General features: G+C 35.7%; 2 protein-coding genes across 3 annotated transcripts; one reads left to right on the plus strand and one right to left on the minus strand.

Moving 5' to 3' along the window:
- Nucleotides 1-267: 267 nt before the first annotated feature.
- Nucleotides 268-10,523, plus strand: LOC306854724 (dnaJ homolog subfamily C member 11-like). Of its 2 annotated transcripts, none has more exons than XR_013782868.1 (16): nt 268-376; nt 902-1,031; nt 2,689-2,762; nt 2,875-2,976; nt 3,995-4,123; nt 5,030-5,152; nt 5,232-5,305; nt 5,405-5,594; nt 5,699-5,784; nt 6,264-6,380; nt 6,497-6,652; nt 6,769-6,838; nt 6,954-7,250; nt 7,555-7,697; nt 7,789-7,918; nt 8,651-10,523. XR_013782868.1 is itself a non-coding variant. In XM_079392963.1 (16 exons), the coding sequence occupies exons 1-16, from the start codon at nt 287-289 to the stop codon at nt 8,674-8,676; spliced, it is 1,698 nt and encodes a 565-aa protein (XP_079249089.1). In that variant the 5' UTR covers nt 269-286; the 3' UTR covers nt 8,677-10,510. The 2 variants fall into 2 exon arrangements, 1 of the variants encoding a protein (XP_079249089.1); XM_079392963.1 differs by having other exon boundaries at nt 269-376; nt 6,954-7,011; nt 8,651-10,510.
- A 115-nt stretch (nt 10,524-10,638) lies between these two features.
- Nucleotides 10,639-20,189, minus strand: LOC306854672 (PHD finger protein 13-like). Its single transcript, XM_079392874.1, has 5 exons — nt 20,026-20,189; nt 19,322-19,347; nt 17,628-17,729; nt 14,182-14,869; nt 10,639-12,313 (listed from the first exon to the last, which is right to left on the minus strand). Exons 2-5 carry the CDS (start codon nt 19,343-19,345, stop codon nt 12,090-12,092), a joined length of 1,038 nt encoding a protein of 345 aa, XP_079249000.1. The 5' UTR covers nt 19,346-19,347; nt 20,026-20,189; the 3' UTR covers nt 10,639-12,089.
- Between the last annotated feature and the right edge of the window lie 4,904 nt (nt 20,190-25,093).

Here is a 25,093-nt window from a genome sequence, read left to right on the forward strand (position 1 = left end):
TCAAATTAATCCTCAAATATTAGCAGATTTTATATTTTAAAAACAACACTGATACAGCTACATATGCTACGTATACATTATGTTATAACTAATGTAAATAAATAATTTTATTGTCTACTAATTACCATAAATCGCAGGTCTGTCTCTCTAACTCAATGCATTCCAATTGCCCGCTATGAACTTCCGGGAACTATTTGAGGTCTACGTGAATCACGTGACGATCGAACGCTTTGAACTTCCGTTGTCGCAACTCTGTTTTTCAACGGCTCTGGCCGTAATAGGTGGGATGGGATTTGGGAACATGGCGGCTGCCTTGGAAAATGAATTGGAAGTAGATAACGAAGATTATTATTCTCTGCTCAATGTCAGGAGAGAGGTAAGAAAGCGGATACGTTTCTAAGAGGAGCATAATTTATCTGCGTTGTCGAAATGTGCACAGAATGAAGAGAGGCATGCAAATCCTCTTATCAACACTGTCCTAATACAGCTGCCATCGCATACTATTATGTGCCGGTCGCATTGGGCTCGTACTCGTTGATTTGACGTTTTATGCTTGGACAACTTTCTAGCATTGATTTTATATCAGTGTTGTTTATTAATGTTTTATATGTACGCGCGTGACTAGAGCTTATCTCAGGACCTGTTCACTTAATATTAACCCCGGAAAAGCAGTACTCGGTATTAACCCAATAAACATAGGCAATTACAATTAATTATTAGACCTACCATAAGGCACAGTCTTAACTTACCTGGGCAGAACAGCCAATCAGAAGCCTGCCATCAGGGTGTGGCTGAACCAACTAATTTAAATATTCAGATTATGTTGACTCTGCTTGCTATGCCATCCATCCATCAATGTTTACATCTGTCATCTACTGTTTATCTATTTTATGGGCCGCAGGCTACTCAGGAGGAGTTGAAGTTGTCGTACAGACGGCTTTGTATGCTGTACCACCCTGACAAGCACAGAGACCCTGAGCTAAAGAGGCAGGCTGAGCAACTCTTCACCTATGTACACCAGGCATATGAGGGTAACTATCAGAACTGTCCCCAGGACTAATATGACCATTTTCAGTACACAGATTAAAGATTTTATTTATTTTTTACATGAAAGGGCAAATTAACCATAAACCTTGGTGTATCATATTTTGTACATAGTCGTCTACATGCCTTCTTCAGTTGTCTGATTGATAGTTCATGGTTTTTGTAATTTGTAAATAAAAAAAACTTTTAGTATAATTATAAAATGTCCAACTTCAGGTCATAGTGTATGTGTTTATGCTTTGAAATCTTTAATGATTTTTTGACTAAGTGAAATGAAAAGTAATGACATTTAATATTGTTAATAATTCTTGTTGAACAATAACTTGGGTTTACTTTATTAGCCATACATCATTTTTAGAAAAATCTGTTTAAAAGTATCAAATTATACAACAGCGTTTATTTGTGCATTTTTCAGACATTTTTGTATTGCATTATGTTTTGCACCTCAATAAAAACTACAGAGCTTTTATTTTTTTTTAATAAGGCATTGTGTTGGCAGAACTTAATGGTCATATAAATATCAACATCTGCACCAAATTGCATATTTTTGCTCAGTTTGGGTCAGAATAAAATCAAGGTTTCTTCGAGTATGAGCTTGACATTATCACTATATCATACTATATGAGCTATAAAAGCCTGATATAAAACACATGCCCTTTTGTTCCTAACAATTTGTCTAAAAGTTTTAAACTGTTCAATTTTCAAAAAAAAAAAATTTCTTAAATTATTTTCATATTGCATATTTTTCCTATTTTAATTTTAATTTTCAAAGTATGGTAAATACTGGTAAAATGTACCAACAAGGACATTTAAAAATATACACTTTTTGATAAACCATAAAATAACAGGTAGCCCATCTGAATTAGGACATTTAGGCTATCCATCTCATTAGTAGCCTACCAAAATTTTATCAACAGTAGAAGTGAAATCTTATTGTAGTCTTCAAATCTGGGTACTGTCTTACGTTTTAAAATCACTTACAGAGGAAGTTTGTTCCCATCAGGCTAACATAACAATCACGACTCATGCCACTATAACCTAAAATATAACTAGTGATTGCTATTTGTAGGCCAGGTAATAACGGATGTTGGTAACACTTTAGTATAGGGACCAAATCTTACTATTAACTAGTTGCTTATTATCATGCCTATTATTATCATATTAGCACATTTATAACGCACATATTCTGCATGACCGTATTCTACATCCCTAATCCTACCCAATACCTAAATTTAAACAGATAGTTCACCCAAAAATGAGAAGACAAAGGAAGATATTTTGAAGAAAGTTTGTAACCAGGCTGTTGTTGGGCACCATTGACTTCCATAGTAGGAGAAAAAAATACTATGGAAGTCAATGGTGCCCCAGAACTGCCCTGTTTCCCACATTCTTCACAATATCTCCCTTTGTGTTCAGCAGAACAAAGACATTCATACAGGTTTGAAACTACTTGAGGGTGAGTAAATGGTGACACAATTTTCATTTTTAGGTGAGCTATCCCTTTAACAGCTACCTCACTATAAATAAGCAGCAAATTAGGAGTTTTTTTGAGACAAAAGTCATAGTTAATGGTTTGTTAATAGCGAGAATTAGACCTTAAAATAAAGTGTGACTAAGATATTTTTTTATTTGACCTCTGCTTAGTGCTCAGTGACCCACAATCCCGAGCCATATATGATATATTTGGGAAGAAAGGCCTAGAGGTGGAAGGTTGGGAGGTTAGTTTGATCTTCTGCATTGACAGTGTTTATTCTAACTAATATTTGTATTACTGTGTGTTGCATGTCATGCTAATTTCTCGTCTGCTTGCTTGATCCCTGATATCTTTAGGTGGTGGAAAGGAAGAGAACCCCTGCTGAGATCAGGGAGGAATATGAACGTTTGCAGAGAGAGAGAGATGAGAGGAGACTCCAGCAGAGAACAAACCCTAAGGTGGATATTCCAGACCAGAATGACAGCAGGAGATCATGACAAGACTGGCTTTTATTTTCCAAAATGAAGTTTTATTTCACTGAAGCGCCCAGTTTTGTTGTGCTCCAACTGATTTGTTTATAGGCCAGATAATTGCAGTTAGCTTTTTTTGCTGAGGGTGATTGAGGACTGCTTTCTTGATTGGTTTTTGGTCTTTTCACTCCACTTTCTCAATCAAGAGACGGTCTGCTCTGTATGCTTCAGAGCAGTTTAATGTCAGTGAATACCACTCATTTATAATAAATGATTTCTTATGATGTACCAGGGATACATAGAATGCTGCAGGAATTATGTAGTTTTGTAGACCAAATCCTATAAACAAGTTTTAGCCCTTCCAGGTCAATATGTTTTTTGATTGGATTTTTGGATAAATTCCTGAAATAACTTCTGTTGACATAACCTTAAGATATTTTTACATTTTATTCTGCAACATCAAATACATCAACAAAACTGCCTTGGGATTTTTAAGCTTTTTTTGTCTTGTCAAAAGGTGGCTAGAACTACTGAGATTTTCGGGGACATTAAACATCACACTGAACAGGAAAACTAATCTGCTCACTAGTTCACTTTCACAGCCTACTTGTGTTTATAATATCACACTCTTACAAACTATTCTAACTCAGACTTTCACGGAAAATGTTCTTTAAATGAAGACCGAAAGTGGTGGCGATGCGACCTTGATGTTGTTCATTTAGCTTTTTATTTCTGCCGATTGTATTTAGGTTTCAAAATTCAATTTGGGTTTATTTGTGAAGATTATGATGAACAAAACAAAAAAAATCTGGTCAGACTAGAAAAATATTTATCACTGCAGCACACTGTTGGGTTTGTTCTGTACAGACATACAGTATTAAATTTATTTATACAGGTCCTAAAAAGATCTTCCATTTCATTAAAAACAAAAAAAAACCTTCACATTTCATGTCACAGAATTGGTCCGAATATTTTTTTACTCATCATTTTGTCTGTTTTCCTTCAGGGGACAATAAGTGTTGGCATAGACGCGACAGACCTTTTCGACCGATACGAGGAGGACTTTGAGGATGTACCAGGAGGAGGTTTTCCTCACATTGAGATCAACAGGATGCATATTTCCCAATCCATTGAGGTCAGTATGTACAATTGAGCATAATGTGGAAGCCTGTTCCACCACTGAATAAAAAACAAAAGATAATTGCAACTTTTTCTCTTACACTTCTGATTTTTTCTCACAATTGCATGATATAAAGTCTCAATTGTATGTCATAAAGTCAGAATTGTGCGACGTAAACAATTCTGTTTGACAAAAAGTCACTTTTCTTTTCCTCAGAATTGGACTTTATAACCTATAACAAGGAAAAAAGTCAATTGCAAGTTTATGTCTTTATTTCTCACAATTGTGAGTTTATATCTCATAATTCTGATAAATTAGAATTGCGAGATATAAACTTACAATGCTTGATGTAAGGACTGCGAAAAAATTAGAATTGCAAATATCTTGCAATTCTAACATAGTAACTTGCTATTGCGAGATTGTCTTTCACAATTCTGACTTTTTTCTCACAATTGCATGATATAAAGTCTCAATTGCATGTCATAAAGTCAGAATTGTGAGATATAAACAATACTGTTTGACAAAGTCAGTCTTTTCTTTAGAACTGGACCCTATCACTTGCAATTGCGAGAAAAAAGTTAGAATTGCAAATTTATATCTGCAATTCTGTTTTTATTTCTCACAATTGTGAGTTTATACCTCACAATTCAGAGAACTCCGATATAAAGAAGCAAAATATTTTTTGATTGCAAGAAAAGTCAGAATTGTGAAAAAAAAAAAAAATCTAAATTCCAAATATCTTGCAATTCTAAATTTGTAACTAGCAATTGCAAGAAAAAACACAGAATTGCGAAATTATATCATGCAGTTCTAAGAGAAATCAGAATTGTGAGATGGAAACTTGCATTACGAGAGAAAAAGTCAGAATTGTGAGATAAAAAGTCGCAATTACTTTTTAGAAATTATTCTTATGTTTGTCAGGCGCCCCTAACCACTTCAGATACTGCTGTCCTTTCTGGATCTCTGTCAACACATAATGGCAACGGGGGAGGAAATATAAACCTTTGTGTGCGGCGTGTGACCTCAGCAAGAGGCTGGGGAGAGGTGAGACTATTTCCAACATACCTGAATTTTTTTTTTTGGTGGTATGGTTCTGATGTTCCTGTTTTTTGTGCGTCTTAAGCTGGAGTTTGGTGCAGGGGATATTAGAGGACCTTTATTTGGGATGAAGGTGTTCCGAAACGTAACTGCGCGCTGGTAGGTGTCCATCTGTGTGTGATGTGGCTGATTTGTGTTTCTCTTTTCTGTGAATCTTTCTGTGTTTCTCTTTCTGTGAATCAATTTTGTGTCACGTAGCTTTGTGACTGCCCAGTGCGGATTGCAGTTCTCATCACGTGGCGTGCGGCCCAGTGCCACTACAATGATGGCTCGCCACCTGGACCAGAACACTATGGGTTACCTGCAATGGCGCTGGGGAAGCCAGTCTGCCATGACCACCAGCATTGTCAGGGACACCAAAACAAGCCACTTCACCCTGGCCCTGCAGGTGAAACCTATGCAGGGGTACACTGATGATGGTAATTTGTTTAGTTCAAAACAAAGTTAATGCATTAAGAATGCAATCCATCTGTTCTTATTCCTATTCCTCAGCTGGGTGTTCCTCATTCCTACCTGATGATGAGCTATCAGTACAAATTCCAGGATGAAGACCAGACTAAGGTCAAAGGTTCTATCAAGTATGTGTTTTACCTACAGCTTACAATCTATATACATTACCATTCAAAATGTTTTTTGAAAGAAGTAACATACACTCATCAAGGCTGCATTTATTTGAAAAAAAAACCAAAAAACAGTAATATTGTGAAATATTATTACAATTTAACTGTTTTCTGTTTGAATAAATATTAAAATGTAATTTACTCCTGTGATGCAAAGCTGAATTTTCAGCATCATTACTCCAGTCTCTCCAGTGTCACATGATCCTTCAGAAATCATTCTAATATACTGATTTGCTGCTCAAGAAATATTTCTTATTCATATTTAAAAAAAATCTGCTGCTTAATATTTTTGTGGAGACTATGGTACTTTTTCAGCATTCTTGTTAAATAGAATGTTCAAAAGAACAGCATTTATTTGAATAGATGTTTTGTAACGATGTCACTTTTGATTATTTTAATGCATTTACACACACACACACACACACACACTTCAACAGGACTGGGTTCTTTGGCACCGTGGTTGAATACGGTGCAGAGCGCAAGATCAGTCGCCACAGTGTTCTGGCTGCAACCGTCAGCATTGGTGTACCCCAAGGAGTGTCCCTCAAAATCAGGTTAGCACTGACCTGAGCTTAACCGCAATAAACACAGCTCAGCAGAACAGCAAACTAACCAACTACGGCTGCTCGTGGGTGGTCTATTTATGACAGTCATTTTCTTCTGTCTACAGGTTGAACAGAGCCAGTCAAACCTACCTCTTCCCTATTCACCTGACCGACCAGATTTTACCCAGCGCTGTGTTTTATGCCACTGTGGGCCCGCTGGCCATCTACTTAGCTGTCCAGAAGCTTATTATTATTCCTTATGTACGAGCCCATAAGGAACAGTGAGTTATTATCCATAATTACTGCTCTGAAACCGCTCATTTTCCTGAAACCCCTGTCTTTACATTACCTCAGTTTCTCTGATGATGAAGGGCCCTGACTGTTTGGTTGTTTACAGGGAGTTGGAGAAACAGAAGGAGGATTCTGCTTCAGAAATTGCTCGCAGGAAGCAAGAGGCTGAAGCTGCTGTGAGTAAAATAAATACGTAGACAACAATGACTATCTCCAACACTCTTGCCAACACAAACAGCCGTTCATCAGCGCAGATATGTTTTCTTGTGTTATCGTTTCTTTGGTTTTCAGGTTTTGCTGATGCAAGAGTCAGTGAAGAGAGTTATTGATGCTGAGGAATCCAAAATGGGTTTGTGAAATGCACTTTTATGTTTGTTTTTTTAATACTTTCAGATACAAATTAAGCTCTATGGACAGCATCTGTGTGATATACTGGCAATTACCAAAAAATAATTTTAAAAGCAAACAAAAATTGCAGAGTAATGCAGGTGTGTATATAAGAAAATATAGAAGAATGGCCAGTATATGTAAATGTACTGCTCCGGACCAACAAGGGACTCATGAACAGCTATCACAAAAGATTCAAGGGTATGTAAACTTTTGAATGGGGTCATTTTTATATATTCAGTTATTATTTTGTCTTGTGGAGAATATATAAACATCTGTTATGTGAAATAGCTTATTTAGGACAGTATTAAACAAACAATACCATGCAATTTTCATGAGCCCATTTATTTTGTTAAAACTATTAACATTTTGCATATTCTGCAAGGGGCATGTAAATTTATGAGCACAACTGTATGTTACTTTTACACTTTGCTGTCCCTACAGCTTAAAATTAAACATTTGTTTTAAATGATTTATGTGTTGCAATTCATATTTTGTATTCTAGGTCTCCTCATTCTAAATGCTTGGTACGGCAAATTTGTGTCAGACAATAGTCAGAAACGTGAGAGAGCAAAGGTCATTGACGTGACCGTCCCACTCCAGTGCTTAGTGAAAGACTCTAAACTCATTCTTACCGAAGCATCAAAGGTTAGACATGTAAACATCAGCCGGGGCTTTACATCTGTGAGCTGCTTCAGCTCCCGCAAAGCATTAATTAGTTCTGTCTCATGTTAATCAGACTGGCTTGCCAGGATTTTATGACCCGTGTGTCGGAGAGGAAAAGAGCCTAAAGCTGCTGTACCAATTCAGAGGAGCAATACACCAAGTCTTGTCCGGAGACACAGAGCCTCTTAAGATACCTAAACAATGTGAGTATACTGTGGAAACAAGCTGTGAATGGCAGAAAAATATATATATTTTATAAAATTATATTTTTAAATGTATTTAGAGATATGCAAAAATTGGCCATAAATATATTCTCTACCAATATATATTTTCTGGCTTTTTTTTAAATATATATTTACATTTTAAAAATATAGTTTGCCTTCCTTATATTTCCATTCATTCACAGATGTCACGTGAGCATAAAACATGCTAGTAGGCTATTTTATCCACATTTGTTTGTGTGAAGGTTGAAAATTGGTGTATTTTCAAAATATGTTTCACTGGTTACAATATTTATTTAGCATATATTTAAAAAAATATTTTTGGCTTGAAGAAATAGCATTTTTGCCATATGTGACCCTGGACCACAAAACAAGCATAAAGGTATATTTGTAGCAATAGCCAACAATAAATTGTATGGGTCAAAATGATCGATTTTTCTTTTATGCCAGAAATCATTAGGATATTAAGTAAAGATCATGTTCAAGCCAAATGTTGTTCTATCCTAACAAACTCCAATGGAAATAACAAATCAATGGAAAGCTTTTTTTTTTAATCAGCTTTCAGATGATGTATAAATCTCAATTTAAATAAATTTACCCTTATGACTGGTTTTGTGGTCCAGGGTCACATATGGGTCAAAAATATTGTTAATTCAAAGCTCATTTAAGGAAAGTCTGTTTTTTTTCTCTCTCTCTCGCTCTCTTTTCATTCAGCTCATAGAATCAATTCGGAGACATAAGAGTCTACCACACATCGGAAGAAAGAGCTCAATGGACACCAAAGGAACGTAAAGGGACAGTCAGACATCAAGTGATCCAAAGGGCTGCTCCTCTTCATTTCATGTAGTCACCCGTATATCACCTTTGTGTCGTCTGTTTCTCACAAATCCCTTACATATATCGACAATAGGTCGTTCACGTCCTAACATCTCCTTAAGATCAGAAGTTTTAACTGAGATTCCCGATGAACCACCTGAAGCCGTCACAGCTTCGATAGCTGTCTGTTATCAGGAAGGTCAGATAGAGGTCGTGTCACTCCGTCCATCAATTCTAATCAGTGTTAATCTTACAACTGGAAAGTATGGCAATAAAAGTCTTGAAAAGTATAGTTCAAACCGTGCTGTACAAACGGTGGTTTAATAGGATGAGTGCTGATACTGACAGATGTTTTTGCATGTTTGTACGCTGGAAATCTCATGCTCACACTGCCTCCAAACTCACTACCGTAAAAGCTGCTTTTTTATTAAGCCGATCTGTTGAGATCAGAGCATCATGATTTCATTTTACTCCAGGAGAAGTGTTATTTGGATTATGCTCATTTAAGGTGAATCTCACAAAGAAATGTTTGTCATATTTTGCCTAAGAATGATTTTTGGTTATTGACAATTTAAATGTACTACCAAGAAATCTTAAAAAAGAGGGATTAATTTTTTATGGGATTCATCAGTTCTTCCTTCAATCTGTAGTCAAGCCATATCAAAGATAGTTGCACAATATATTCTCCAAACTTAATGAAGTCAGCTGTATTACAGGTGCATCTCAAAAAACTTGAATATCGTGAAAAAGTGAATTTTTTCTTGTAACATTTCAAAAAGTGAAACTTTCATATATTTTAGATTCATTACATGTAAAGATTTAACGTGGATGATTGGAGTTTACAGCTCATGAAAGTCAAAAATCTAGTATCTCAAAATATTCGAATATTTCCTAGGATCAATCAAAAAAAGGATTTGCAAAACAGAAAAATTTAAGTTCATTTCTGCACTCAATACTTGGTTGGGGCTCCTTTAGCACAGAGGTCCAGTGAATCGAGAAAGAAAAAAAAAAGGACAGGCTGTTGCTTTAATTTGTTTAGCGTGTCGTTCTTAGCATCTGGATGTTTGCTTTGATAGCAACTTTCCTCCTGCTTAGTTTTCTTAAGTTTTACAGACTTGAAATGTCAGCAGCAAAGCTCAGACTGAGCTAGTGTGAAACTACAATGCCTTTTGGTTATTGAATGAGAGAGTTTAAACAGAGTATGAAAGCTCTATGTTCAGAACAATATCATTTTATTTAAAGATCCATTATTTCAAATGATCCTGAAATGAACCCACTGAAGCTTTGTTATTTAAATGTGCCATGCCCCTTTTAATTTTCTTAATTTTTCATTGTTTTATTAGTGTTTGTGTCAGTAAGTGGGCATTGCCTGCATTATGTTTATTTGTAACTGTCTTTCCTGTTGTACCTTTCTTTTGTTGGGCTATAAGGGAAAAAATTAATTTTGTTGTTGGAGTATCAACAATAATCTTCGCATTTAACCGTCCAAAAAAAGTCTGAATCTCCCGGAATCTGTTAAATACATGAACTACTGACAGTCCATGGAACCATTTTGGCATTCTCTGATTTGTAATCGGCATCATTTTACCCTGCACGTTTTAGTATAGTTCATGTAAATGGCTTCTTCAAGCCACATTTTGCAACTCTGAAAGAAACTGGTGTTACATTCCTATCTGATGCAAAACCTTATAAATGTGTTAATGTAATGTAGTCAACCCGAAGAGTAATTTAAATAAAAAGTGAAGAAACCTACACGACAAATCAGAACATTATCCTGAATGTGTGTGGAAACAAGTGAATGTAGTGAAATGCATACACGTTTCACCCAGTAAGGTTGTCCATCCCTTCCCTAACCTGTACACACACACACACACACAGCTCCCATGAATTGTCATTAAAATCATCTCTTTATTTACAACGGTTTACAAGAAGTTTCACAGAAACATCACTCTTTCTTTTCATTGGACTCGGCGTAACAGTGGGAACTCAAACTTTAGCAGTTCTTCTTCTTCTTGCACACAAACAGCCCTGAAATATCAGCCATACTACATAAACACATGATTGTATAAAACAAAATGTACAGAACCATCTTCCATGATCCCTTGATAAATGGTTTAAAAAAAGAAGAAAGCATCAACATAAGCAATTTACAAGTAACACTTTTTCCCACAAAACAATGAAAAGCTAGCTTGTTCAATCTAGGCCTACAAGATGTTTCCAAAGTAAGAGTTTAAAGGATATCCAGTTTTAATGTGCATCAAAAAAGAAAAAAAACACTGTCCACTGACTTGTCAGGAAATAAGACCAGGCCAATTTCACAAATTATCAGTTATTTTCATGAAAAAAAAATTTAATACTTTGGATATATGGACCACATTTTGAATGGCTTAATCTAAAAATGTTAAAAATTTTATGGTCAGGCATGCAGACTATTAAAAGTGGTTAGCTAACATCTATTAAACAGTCATATTAAAGTTGTTAAATTATCTTCCCTGCAGTGTTTATCTCATATATCAGAACAGCACATTCTGAAGATGAAAACAAACTCACATGAGATTTTTAAAAAATGTACAAAATGTCTTCAAGAAACAAACATGACAAAAATATCATTACAACATGCAAACAAAACGTTTCTTGTTCAATGAAGGGCAGAAAATGCAGAAATTATCAGAATTACTAAATCAAGAAAAAGAAAGGATACGTATAGTCTCTAGGTATCACCAATTTTTTGGCAAAAAAAAATAAAAATCAAGAAATACCACAATGTAGCAAGAACCATTTCACTCGAAATCATCAATGATTGCTGATGAAAACTTCGTTCAACATTATCCAACAATCAGAACTCTTTCGCTCATACACATTTGGGGGTCTCAGAAAAGATCCACACAAAATGATGCGTCTAAACACTTTGAACAGTAATATCTTATGGTTATTTCACATAATATACATACTTTGACAAATAGACATACTTCTGAAAGCTATGGGTACAAAGGGGAATCTCTAGCTACCCCATTGTTCTTAAAAAAAGTGCAATCTGACACCCCAGTCCCTTCTTTCCAGCACAACTCGGATTGTGTATAACCTTCAGCTGTGTACCGCCACAACTCCAATCGTCCATCTGTCCAGCAGAAATCTGCTCCAGTTAATGCATCATCCTAGTATTGATTGCCTGACGCAAACATTTAGGAAGGTGAGAAATATTAAAAACATGAACAAAAAAAAGTGACGCAAGCAGGTCACCAAGCCCTTCCTCCTCTGAACTCACTGAGTCTCGTCTTCTAGAAGACAATTTTACGAGTTTCTTTACAAGTGGATGGGCAGAACGAGAAGAGCGGCATCAGTCGAGGTGTTTTCGAGAGCCCACTCGTGAGCGATTGGAGCGGCGAATGTCAAACTTTGAGTCTTTGCACCTCTGGCAGATGTACGTCTCGGGGACGTTGGACTTGCGGATTTTGGCACATGAGAGGTGGATCCAGGTGTTGCACTGGTTGCATTCGATCATCGCCCTCCCGGCGAACGGCTTCATGCAGAAACATGTCACTAGGTCCCAGGAGTCATCATCTGCAAAGAGAAAGACGGTAAATTCAACTATACAAACTGCAATCATGGCATACTCCAAAATGGAAGGCCCCGATATACTTCTTTAAAAAAATCTAATTACGTTTTTTTTTTGCAAGTTTATATTTTATAGTTTAAAGAGAAAAAAGTAAAAACTGCAAGATAAAAAGTCGCAATTATCTTTTTTATATTCAAATTTTCTGAAGAAAACACCTGCGAGATTTCAACTAACAATTACGTTTAACTGGTAATTCTGAGAAAAAAAAAATATATATATATATAAACTTGCAACTGCGAGAAAATTGTCATAACCGTGAGATCGCCATTTTGTTTTTATTTCATGGCCAAACTTTCTGGAAAAGTTGGATCCAGCTGGTATACACCGTCAAACTACCACTGGTATGGACGTCTGTTTGTGCAAATGAATAAAAAATAAATTAAAAAAAGGTAATTGCGACTTTTTCATCTCACAATTCTGACTTTATCTTGCAATGCCAAGACTCTTTGCAGATGATTACTCTCTCAGAATTGTACGTTTATCTCTCACAATTCTGACTTCGTAATACACAATTGTAACATTATATCTCGCAATTCTGAGAAAAAGTTCAAGATGTAAACTTGCAATTGCACAAAAAAATTTTGGACACAGAAGGACCACCATTAAAGTTGTACTTAAATATGCCATGGAGGAATATATAAAAGATTTCAAAATAAATATTGTGGGTATTAATTTGGAAGCGAGGGTTTACAGATACTAATTTAGTAATTTAAGATTATATTAATTTACATTTAACCAATTAAATATGAAGAGACAGTGAAATGTAGACCTTCATTTATGTGTTTTTGACCTACACTGTAGATGACATGAGAACAGCCCTCTATTTAGGTTTGTAATAGCATGGACTCACTAACTTTAACGTTAGCTAGTTTTAGCCAAAGATACCTTGCTGAAACACAAGATGACATTAATGTCTGCTTGAGCAGATGAAAATTGTAACTTAATGAGAGTATGACAAGCAGAAAATGAACGTATTCATCTTCATTAGAATTGGGGGTGAATGCTTAGGGACATTTTGCTCCGTTTTGTTTGGGTTCAGGAAATAGAATATAATAAATTCTATTGCCTATCTCCTCAGGATACCTGGAATCAGTGTTACAAGTACCCCAGGCACATCGTTTTTCCATTTTTGAAGCATAAACCCCATAAAAATCGATGCAAGCGTCAGATCTTCCCATGTTTCTCTATGGCGCTGAAACCTAAAGATGTCCGAGTTCCGCTCCTCGTGCACCTGATACTCGACTGCAATTGGCTAGTCTGCGTTCGAGGGGAGGGGCTTACCGATAGTTCAATTGTGTTTAACTAATAATTCTGATTTTTTAAAAACTTCAGATATAAACTTGCAATTGAGAGAAAAATGTCATAACTGTGAGATCACAATTACTTTATTATTATTTTTAGTATTATTATTTTATTTCATGGCAGACACAAGCTTCCATACAAAGCAGCTTGCCTAATCAAATTATCCGGAAAAGTTGGCTCCAGCTGTTAAACAGTTCAAATTACCACTGGTATGGAAGTCTGTTTGAGCCAATGAATAATATGGCTCAATAATATGATTTTTATCTCACTATTGCGAGACTCTTTGCAGATGATGACTCCTGGGACTTTGACTTTATAATACGCAATTGCAACTTTCTATCTCTCAATTCTAAGAAAAAGAATTTGCAAAAAAAGTCAGAATTGTGAGATAAAAAGTCACAATTACCTTTATTATTTTTATTCAGTGGCAGAAACAATCTTCCATACACTTGTTGAGTGCAAAAACGTAACTTCACCGTGAATATATTTGGGCCTGAAACGTCCTGCTTACCTGAATCCACCATGATGTCCTCATCATCCCCCGATCCATCCTCATCTCTAAACACCACTTGTTTCCCCTGACGGACCACAATCCTTTTACCAGAAACACCTTCGACCTTCAAGACTACTGCCTCTTCTTCAGGTTTTAAGGGTTTCTCGACATCCTCTGACTTTGGACTTGAACTTTTAGAACCATTCCAGCAAGGACGGCCAACATCAGGCTCCTCTTTGCACGTTGCAGTAGCCGGTGACCTCAAGGCAGGTTTTGAACTTGTGCCAGTGTGCATAGGCTGGTCGCTACCCATGCCGTCAGTGGGTACAGAGATGCTGAGGTAATCTTCCGGTTCTTCTTTGATGGTACATCCATAATTAGAAATCTCACCTTCAGCACTGGGAGGAGTAAATGTGGCGAAAGATCTCAATTCCTCATCCTTGCTCTTCCTCAGCTTCTTCTTCTTTTTCACTTTGTCGGCCTTTGTTCGACCCTCCAGGAGAAGACCTGCTGATTTCGGACGCTTCTGAGGCTCGAAATCCTCACTCGCGGGTCTCTTGAATCCAGCAAAGCTCTTGCGGTTTTTGGGTGGGTGCTCGTCCGGAGAAGAGAGGCCGCAGCCCAGCCTTTGGTTGTCCCATCCGTCGCTGTCTGCAGTGCTGCCGGTGCTGTTGGGAGGACTAGAGCTGTTCCTCAAGTGCGCCTCCTGTGGACAGCAATTGAGAACACTAATTTAATCACTATTTGACTAAATTTCCTGAATTAAGACAACAGTCTGAAGTCTGAAGATGAACAAACAGCGACCGAATAACTTCACTGCATGTTTCAAGAAGACTTCTAGTGAAATTAATAAACGAAAAATCATCCACACCCACGAACCCTACTGGTTATGGTGCAATATTTATAATGACAAGAAATGCACACCACACTGGTGCAAGATGAAAATGCCTACTTACATTAAATAAAGATCTCTAAGATGGAACATTTCACATTTTGCAGTATGATAAAGGCTAAATAGAAAATACAGTGCCTTGCAAACCTGAATCATTAATAGGTGCGTTGAATAAAAGTTATAAAATGTGCCTAAATCCCGTATACTACTCAAACTTGCGTCATTATGAAATTTTACTATAAACATTTAAGTCAAGAATTTGCTAATAAAATTTCATTAGGACACAATTGTCTGATAAAGGGAAAAATGTAAAATATGTAATCATGAAAATTCCCAGCAATTGTTTATTAGATCAATGACCAGTTCAGTGAGAAGGATGCGCTAAGCACCAAGCAGTTAACTGAATCACCAAGTAAAAAACATGATTACCGATATTTAAAGAATATGAACACCAGCACAATGACTGGTAAAAAACTGACTATCACAAACCAGGGTAAGAGAAGCAAAGTGCCAAGCAAAGCTCTTGTAGAGTCACTCCTAAAATTAAGAGCTACCACCTAAGAGAAACAAATGACTGGTCCTTGGAAATGCAAGCATCTGCACAATGAAACCGCTCTCTGTAAAAATAAGGCACACAAATATCAGGTTTATGAACTTCCACTGTATGTTCAGAGAACTTAAAAACATCCCCCGCATTTTGCTGTAAAACCATAATCAGCTTTCTTGGTCACGACTAATGAACTCAGTAAAGCATGGATCCCACATAAATGGTGAATTATTTTTACGCATTTCTCACGGGTCCATCTCTGTCTACCCTTACTTTTGTTTATACCCTCATTTACTGTTTCCTTGTTATTAAAGCCATCATTATTTGTGCGTTATAAAGGGCTATGTCTCCTCTGTGCTGAGTAGCCTGCGGAAACAAAGCAAGTAGTAAGCAAATAAATTATAATGTAAGACTGAATTAGAGGAACTACATAATCAAATGATCTTTCTGAAAACAGTCTCTATATAAACTGAAAGGATATGAATACACATTATGAAATCACTAGATGCTCCAAAACATAGCGAGCTGCCTACATAGACATCATTTTAGACAACAGGTTTCTGTTGATGCGAAGACTGTTCCGAGAACAAGATAGTTTCACAAAGAAGGCACTCCCAGAATGCATTGCAACAAGCTAAAAAAAAAATCAATCAATATGGCAGACCAAAAGCCTACAGTGGGACATTTCTATTAGATATCGCCTACTTCCAGGCATAAAGCTTCTGGATGTTCAATGCTCAGATTATGATATGAAGACCAAATCCACAACAGCACCAAAAAAAAAAAACATCCTAGGTTTTATTCCATTATTGACGACTGAATTAATTGAACATTGAACTGATTTAAGATGAATACCAAAACCATTGTTTGATCTGAAATTGTTTCATAATTAATCATCTTCAGATATTGAACTGAATCAACACTGATCTGACTTGAGCTGAATAATGACACTATTGTCTTTTTAGAGCTGCTTTACAACTGAATTTGTCTCATATTTAATGACATTTCTATCAATTATGTTATTTTCCAGTTAAGCTTCTTTGAAACAATCTGCAGTGTATATACAGTGCTATATAAACAAAGGTGACTTGACCTGAGTTTTAAACACCTATTCCTATCCCAATAAACTGGTTTTATTACCATAAAACATAGGAAGTTTGACTCTCCAATGCTTTTTATTGATGTTTATCATTAACTTAGTAAACTTACTATCATTTTACCCAATATTTATATATACACGCACATTTTGTTACTATTTTACCCTATATATATATATATATATATATATATATATATATATATATATATATATATATATATATATATATATATATATATATATATATATAGATAATAAATATATATATTTATTATCTAACCATCATGCCAGTGTCAACTGCGAATTGAGCATCACATATTAGTTGTTCCTAAGATGTTCCTTTAGGCAGCACCCTATGTAGGCAGCTCACTGGGTTTTGGGACACTTGGGGCTATTATCAGCCCTCATGCATTTCCCTGCAACAGAGTTTCCTCGATTTAGCCCCCATCCATTTGAAGGATCCATTAAAGGGAAGACCTGAAACGGATGCACACACACTGCTGTTGTGAAGAATGGCATTTAGAGACAAGGTCTGGGATGAGAATGGAGGAGACTGGAGTGGCCCTCTTACCCTGGGAGGGAGGGCTGAGGTTTTTTTGGAGGGGGGGGGGGGGGATGTCTCTCAGCGGCCGTGACATAAGAGCCACCACCATTTCTGTGGATCAAACAAGAGCATCAGCAGCAAAGCAGCTCATAAGAGGCGTGCCACCAAAAAAGAAAAATCCCATGAACACCCAGTGTTACACCACTGCCAAGGATAGGAACCTCTGGAGGTCGAAGTGTCAGATCGTTGAGCGATCTTGAGGAAAGCAAGGCCACTTCACCCTGCAACACTGACAGCACTTTCTATCAAACGTACAAGCACAGTGAGTAGCATTTTGACCACAATCACCTCTGTTACATAACTGAGACATGATTATACTCACCTCCTGTGGATAAGGAATATAACCGGCATATGCGAGCACAAAAGTGCAGAACTTGTTGAAATCTTCCACTGTCCGTTTCTGCTTAAATGTTGAACTGTAGCCCTGCAATAAAAACAGCGTCAATAATGACAGAAATCTTTTATAGTGACTATTTTTATCTATTTAGTGCCATGAGTTTAAAAGGTTAAATCAGCATTTCATTCTTGTGAAAATGATTAAAGCCAGTTTTAACATTTGATTATGCCCAAACTGCAGTGTCATATGTTGTTAAGCCAATCAGAAATTATTAAATTAATTGAACTTCATGTCATTTTAAACCAAGGGTAAAGTGTGAAAGTGTAAACCATGGAACAAAATGAATCAGGATTACGTTAGTTAAAGTGTATAATTTCTGCACCACTTATGTCACCAAATATAATTTAAAAAAAAACAGTGACTGCTTTCAAACAGGTAGGCTTAGTCCCATTCCTAGCATACGCCATTAGTTGAGTCACAGTTGTTGTTGTTCTGGATTGGTCACGATGCTCAAACAAACACAGTAATGCTTTGAGAGCGTTACAGAGTTTAAGTGTTTATAGGAGAATCAACATAGAACAGTTGACATTGTCTCTGTATATAGAGTTTTTACAGCTGCAGTTACAGTTGGGTTCCAGAGATTAAAATACCAGTCATTTTCTCCATAGGGGAACTGATTTGCAACAATATCTTATAAACCTTTAAAAGACAGACATACTGTGTTACAAGACTGTTAATCAATGATAAGTTTATATTGAAGCCATCAGGCTACAGTATTTCAACTTAATTGTTAAAGAATCAAGCTTGGTGCAAAACTATATTACCCATGACTGAATAGAAACAAACAAATAATGCCAAAATAATTATATTCTGTGTATACAAAATTATTCTTTAAATCAACAGTTTTATATTTCTCCATAGTATTTCCATTTGTGAAAATATATATGTACATATTTTAAAATATGCACTTATAAATCTCTAGCCTCTGCCAGAGAGTGGAGTAAAGCAATCTCTGCGCATGCGCTCTCGCGCACTGGCTCTGTGTCAAATGTGCAAATATTCGACATATTGACACCAACGAGCAAAACGACACATCACCGTCAATTAATTACACGATCGACACCAATGTAAATTCGCTTGATATACTAAAACGCCGTTAGCATCGACAAAACTACATGTCTGATGTAAACACGTTTTAAAAAACGTGACCGAATCTTAAAAGGCTTGTTTTAGCAACTCGATGCACATTGACTCAACACTAACAGCCCAAAAGAGCACGACAACGAGTTTAACTAAATAAAGCATTTATGAAAATTGTGAAAACGACGAGGAAAAGCAGAAAAAAAGTCTCAGATCTTCTTTAATTCAATCAAGCTAAACCGCATCTAATGAGTTAGCCAGCCATTGCTAATGGAATCGGTTAAAAACAACGACACTATCCCTTCCTTTGATTAATTTACTTATTTTAAGCGGGCAAACTGGTAAATAAACAAGTAAAACCACTGAAATAAGACACGTGTTTTTATATTTTCGATTTGATGATTATACATTAATTCTCAACAAAGCCTGTTGAGAATTAATCTGAAAATATATGCATGCAGAAACACTAAAAAGACACAACATAATCTAAAATAACAATAAAACTGTCATAACTGGGTACAAAATCTAAATCTTTTTACCTGTGTCGTCGAGCTGTTGTCCATTTCTATAATGTAAAAAAATAAATAAATCTGTTTTAGTTTACGATCACATACCACACCACAATCAATGACAGATAAAAAACATTAAATTAGCATACAAACTACAGTTAAATCGATTTAGTTTCCTGTTTTGATGCATATTGTACATTATGATTCCCTCTGACTAAACCAAATAATTATTCAAAAACATTAGACCAGCTGTTCAGTTCAATCAATCATCACCTTGACGTTTTAAAAAGGGATTTATGAGATTATATAATGCATATAAATCACGTCAGGTATCTCCACACCTAAACAAACTGCAAAAACACATAACTCTTCTGAATACTTTATATATTCATCTTCACATACGTGATTTCATTTCATTAATTATGTTTCCGGATCATTTTATTAAAGAAACTATGCTTTTTAATCTGTTTGATAGTCAGTCCTCGAGCTGTTAGCCTGCTAGCCACTACAGACTTGATCTATTATGTTTAATAACACTGTATCATTCATAACACATCAATTATGATCAATAACCGCGACTGCACAACTAAATCCTCAACTATATCGAACTGTAATGTCTTTAAACAAAACGTTATCCACTTTTTTCCTCCCCTGAAGGAACTTGCTAATTGGCTAGCCGTCACGCTAACATTGTTGTGACTGATGTTTGTCTACAGGGTCTTATTCTCGTTTACCTGCTGCTGAAACACAGATAATGGACCACGAGACGGTAAAAAAAAAAAGGCAGCTAATTATCCTGGATCGAAAAACAGGCGATGACAGTGGCAGGAGAGATGGAAAACAGTGATGATATATGTCCGAATGTGATGAAGATGTGATGGGTGAAACCCAGACAGACAGATCTGCTCATCTGCCAAAATAAAAGTCCTCATTGCATTCATATGGATTACCCATCTATTGGTCAGTTTACAGGCCAGAAATATAATACACACGTAAAATGTGTATTATACACTTCGACTGGAATTAGATAAAAAATAATAATAATAATAATCAAACCAAATAAAATAGACTTTGCAAACAAGAGTGTATAAATCTTTTTTATTATTAAATCTCTTAAATTGTAGAGGTAAAACAAAAATGGAAAGAAAATGTTTGCAAGCAGGTGCACATACCACAATTACATGCAAATCAAATCACTTATGAAAGTAATAAATAATAATAAATAAGCGCACCCCATCCTAGCAAATGGTGATTTGGTTCAAAAACATTTTTGTTATGCTGATTGAAAGTCTCTTTACATCCCGATAGCAATCACTAAGTTAAGTGGTCTAGATGTATTTACAGGTATTTATATAGTCTGCGGAAGACTAGGACCATAAAATGTTCATCCAATCATATCCGCCGGTCTGAGTACTACAATAGGCTGTCCTACCTGCCTGTCAAATTATGTATTTGCATACCTCCGTGCACCCTGTTGCGCAGACAAGATATATCATCAGCATGCTCCATTACGCTATTGCAGACTGAGCAAGAATGAAAGGCTTTATATTGTAATGTTTTCTCACTGGTGAATGAGACTTGAGGTAATCTGACAGCTTTGCATACTCTCCACCAACGCTGTCTCTCATCGTGTCATTGGTTAGCCTCTGGTCTACCTGTACACATTCATGTGTTCTGGAGGAGGCGTGGCTTTGGAGAGTGATTTGCAGGGAGGGTGGGATCTTATGCTTTCAAAGCTAGTTTGCTATGGCTAGCCTCTCTGAAATCGCCTATACCCCACCTGACCCTTCTTGGCATTGAGTATACAAGTTCATGAAAAAATTGCCACATCTATACTGTTTAACCCACAGAAGTTTTTTTTTTAGCTTAGTCAAAATAACCCAACTGCAGTGGTATTGAGATTAATTGGAATACATAATGAAAAAAAAACATGATTTCTGAGAATTGTTAAAAACGGAGTTATCTGTTTTTGCAAATTAATTCTTCATATATATATATATATATATATATATATATATATATATTTACTGTATGTATATATACCGTATTGACCCGAATATAAGAAAAATATGCAATATGAAAATAATAAAAAAAAAAAAAACAAGATTTAGTTTTCAAAAATAATTTTTCCAATAGGTACATCTGGAAAAAGGGGGGTCGTCTTATAATCAGGGTCATTTTATAAGGTCAATACGGTATGTGTGTGTGTGTGCATTGCATATACATGTGTGAGCTTCGTAGTAAAGGATTTTGCCATCCTGAAAAATTAAGTTAGAAACAAAAGAATAATAGATCGACAAAAAAAAATAAAAAAAATTTATTTTAATCTTTAGACTCTTTAGGCAGCGCTAATAACGGTCGGTGCAGCGCGCTTATTCACACGAGTAGCGCTCTTCCACTTTCGGTGCGCTAAAGAAATGACAGAGCATATGAGTAATCAAACTGTTGTCAACTGCATGATTTGTAAAGTTTGATTGGCGGGCCACATATAACAGCCTACATTTCTGTGGGCCGATTGAAATTCATCTACTGGCCGTGTTTGGCCCGCGGCCGGACTTTGGACATCCCTGTCATAGATACTATTTAAAGTGAAAATAGTTATATGTAGGCCTACTATTTACTCTAATTGACAACAGCAGCATTTTAGATATGTGCCATTTACACTAAGTTAAAATAGCCATTCTATTTACGTTATGTAGAAGTAGCAGATCTTTGCAATAAGTGTAAATAGTATAGCAATAATTTATATTTTATTTATTGAAATTATAGACGCTGCCTTATTGGGACAACAAAGCCCTCCCTATAGCCTGTCTACCCCTAATTAATACATTATTATTAAACACTCGTTAAGTGAATATGAAGAGAAAAGGAAGAAAAGCGAATTTGGCAAAAGTTGGACACTAACACCAACGACCGTGTCACACGCTACTCCCTACTGCAGACTCTGAATAACGCTGTCCAACGAGATGAAATGAACATGACACCAGTGTGTTTTTCTCAACTTTTTTCTTGAAGTTTAATAATTTTTTCCCTGAAATTGAACAACTTTTTTCTCGTAATTTAATAAGTTTATTCTCAACATTTTATCTCGACTTTTTTCTCGTAATTTAACGACTTTTTTCTCGTAATTTAATATGTTTTTTCTCAACATTTTATCTCGACTTTTTCCTCGTAATTTAATTACTTTTTTCTCGTAATTTAATACGTTTATTCTCAACATTTTATCTCGACTTTTTCCTCGAAATTTAACGACTTTTTTCTTGTAATTTAACAACTTTTTTCTCGTAATTTAATAAGTTTTTTCTCGTAATGTAATACGTTTTTTCTCAACATTTTATCTCGACTTTTTTTCTCGAAATTTAAAGACTTTTTTCTCGTAATTTAATAAGATTATTCTCAACATTTTATCTCGACTTTTTCCTCGAAATTTAACGACTCTTTTCTCGTAATTTAACAACTTTTTTCTCGTAATTTAATACGTTTTTTCTCGTAATGTAATACGTTTTTTCTCAACATTTTATCTCGACTTTTTTTCTCGAAATTTAAAGACTTTTTTCTCGTAATTTCATAAATTTATTCTCAACATTTTTTCTCGATATTTTCCTCTTAATTTAATTACTTTTTTCTCATAATTTAATATGTTTATTCTCAACATTTTATCTCGACTTTTTCCTCGAAATTTAACGACAGGGTATTTAAATGGCAGCATATGAGGTAGAAAAAATTATGAATAGCTTTGAATAGTAGAAAAAATAGTGTCCAGCGCTCTCTCCACCCTCAATACCACGACTGAGGTGCCCTTGAGCAAGGCACCGAACCCCCAACTGCTCCCCGGGCGCTGCAGCATAAATGGTTGCCTACTGCTTTTGAACTTTTGAACAGCAGTGTAACTTTTTTCAGCATCATGATTTTAGGTTTTAGGTTTAGGAAAAATAACTAATCTAGCTCTCTCTAGCTAATTTTCTAATAAATTTGGCACTGTATACTGCAAATATCGGTTCTGTAACGAACTGCTTATGCTTTTCTTTTATAAGTCACTTTAGATAATAAGCAACTGCTAAATGCATTTTTGAAAGTAAAATAAATTCAGTTAATTAATATGTAGTTAAGTCACCTGCATGCATGACACAAAATAATACACAAATGCTGTTTAGATAAAGTAATTGTTAAAGATGAACTAATTTGCCATCTCATGAGCTCTCCTTTTGTTAAATAAAATGATCAGAGTAGTAAAATGCACTTCAGTATCTGAAAAACTTGTATCTTCACCAGAGGATCTGGAACGTTGGGAGCTGACAGAGAATGGAGGCAATCAATGGCGGACAGAGGACTTGCCAGGAGACTGCGGACACACTTTCAATGACAAATCAAGCACTAAATACTTCTGCACCTCTTTTGAGTAAGGGAATGAATAGTAGCCGAACAGACGAGGGTGGGGAAAATAAGGCTGTTTTTTCTTTGAAAGAACTTGGAAGTAGGATCCTCGTCTCTGTCTTTCCCTGCTTGTGTTTCAACATGTCTTCATTCATCATTTGAATATCTGTGTGTTTCAGTGTCTATTTCTGCTCTGTTCCAGGCAGTGTATGAAAAGACAAGTGATTGAACTGTGGAGGACTGGTAAGCCTTGATGACATGGGCTTAATGGCACTAGTTTTGTTTTGTCGTGTCCATTCAATCATTTCTTTTAATGTAGGTTCTGTGGCTGAACAGACTGTGGATGTATTTATAAGCTCACTATGTCTCTGCTTGATGAAAACCTAGAGGTCATAGAAGAATTTAAGTCAGATGAAGTGACTCTTGACCCCAACTGTGACGACTGCTCTTGGAAACAGGTTGAGTGCAGAATCCAGTTTTATCATATAATTTGCAAGGTCTCTAAATGATCAAAACTCTACTGAAAAACCTGTTGTACACAATCTACTACATGCCTTCTGATTTAGAATTTTTTTAGTAAGTAAACATCCTTTAATGTAATTTTGAATCACATCTTTTTGCTGTGAAAACTTTTTAAAAAGAAAACAAAAATAACTTTTATATTGAAGTTACTGAAGCAATTTAGGTTTGATGGATTATCCATACATCATTAGAAAAATCATGTTAAAATGTAAGTTTCACATATGATCATCAGGTTTTTCTGAATTCACAAGTTTTTTCTCGTAATGTAATACGTTTTTTCTCAACATTTTATCTCGACTTTTTTTCTCGAAATTTAAAGACTTTTTTCTCGTAATTTAATAAGATTATTCTCAACATTTTATCTCGACTTTTTCCTCGAAATTTAACGACTCTTTTCTCGTAATTTAACAACTTTTTTCTCGTAATTTAATACGTTTTTTCTCAACATTTTATCTCGACTTTTTTTCTCGAAATTTAAAGACTTTTTTCTCGTAATTTCATAAGTTTATTCTCAACATTTTTTCTCGATATTTTCCTCTTAATTTAATTACTTTTTTCTCATAATTTAATATGTTTATTCTCAACATTTTATCTCGACTTTTTCCTCGAAATTTAACGACAGGGTATTTAAATGGCAGCATATGAGGTAGAAAAAATTATGAATAGCTTATTGATATAGTGATGTTAACATGGAGTCAAGTGATGTTATGACACAGAGTTAGAGTTTAGGAGCCTGATGGCCTGGGGGAAGAAGCTCCTCCTAAGTCTCTCAGTTTTTGCCATCAGGCTACGGAAGCGCTTACCAGATGGAAGCAAAGTGAATGGACGGTTACCAGGGTGATTTGAGTCCTTGATAATTTTGACAGCTCTACTTTTGCAGCGTTTGAGGTAGATGTCCTGCAGAGA

This window comes from Barbus barbus, assembly GCF_936440315.1.
Source record: "Barbus barbus genome assembly, chromosome: 35".
Taxonomy (NCBI): Eukaryota; Metazoa; Chordata; class Actinopteri; order Cypriniformes; family Cyprinidae; genus Barbus; species Barbus barbus.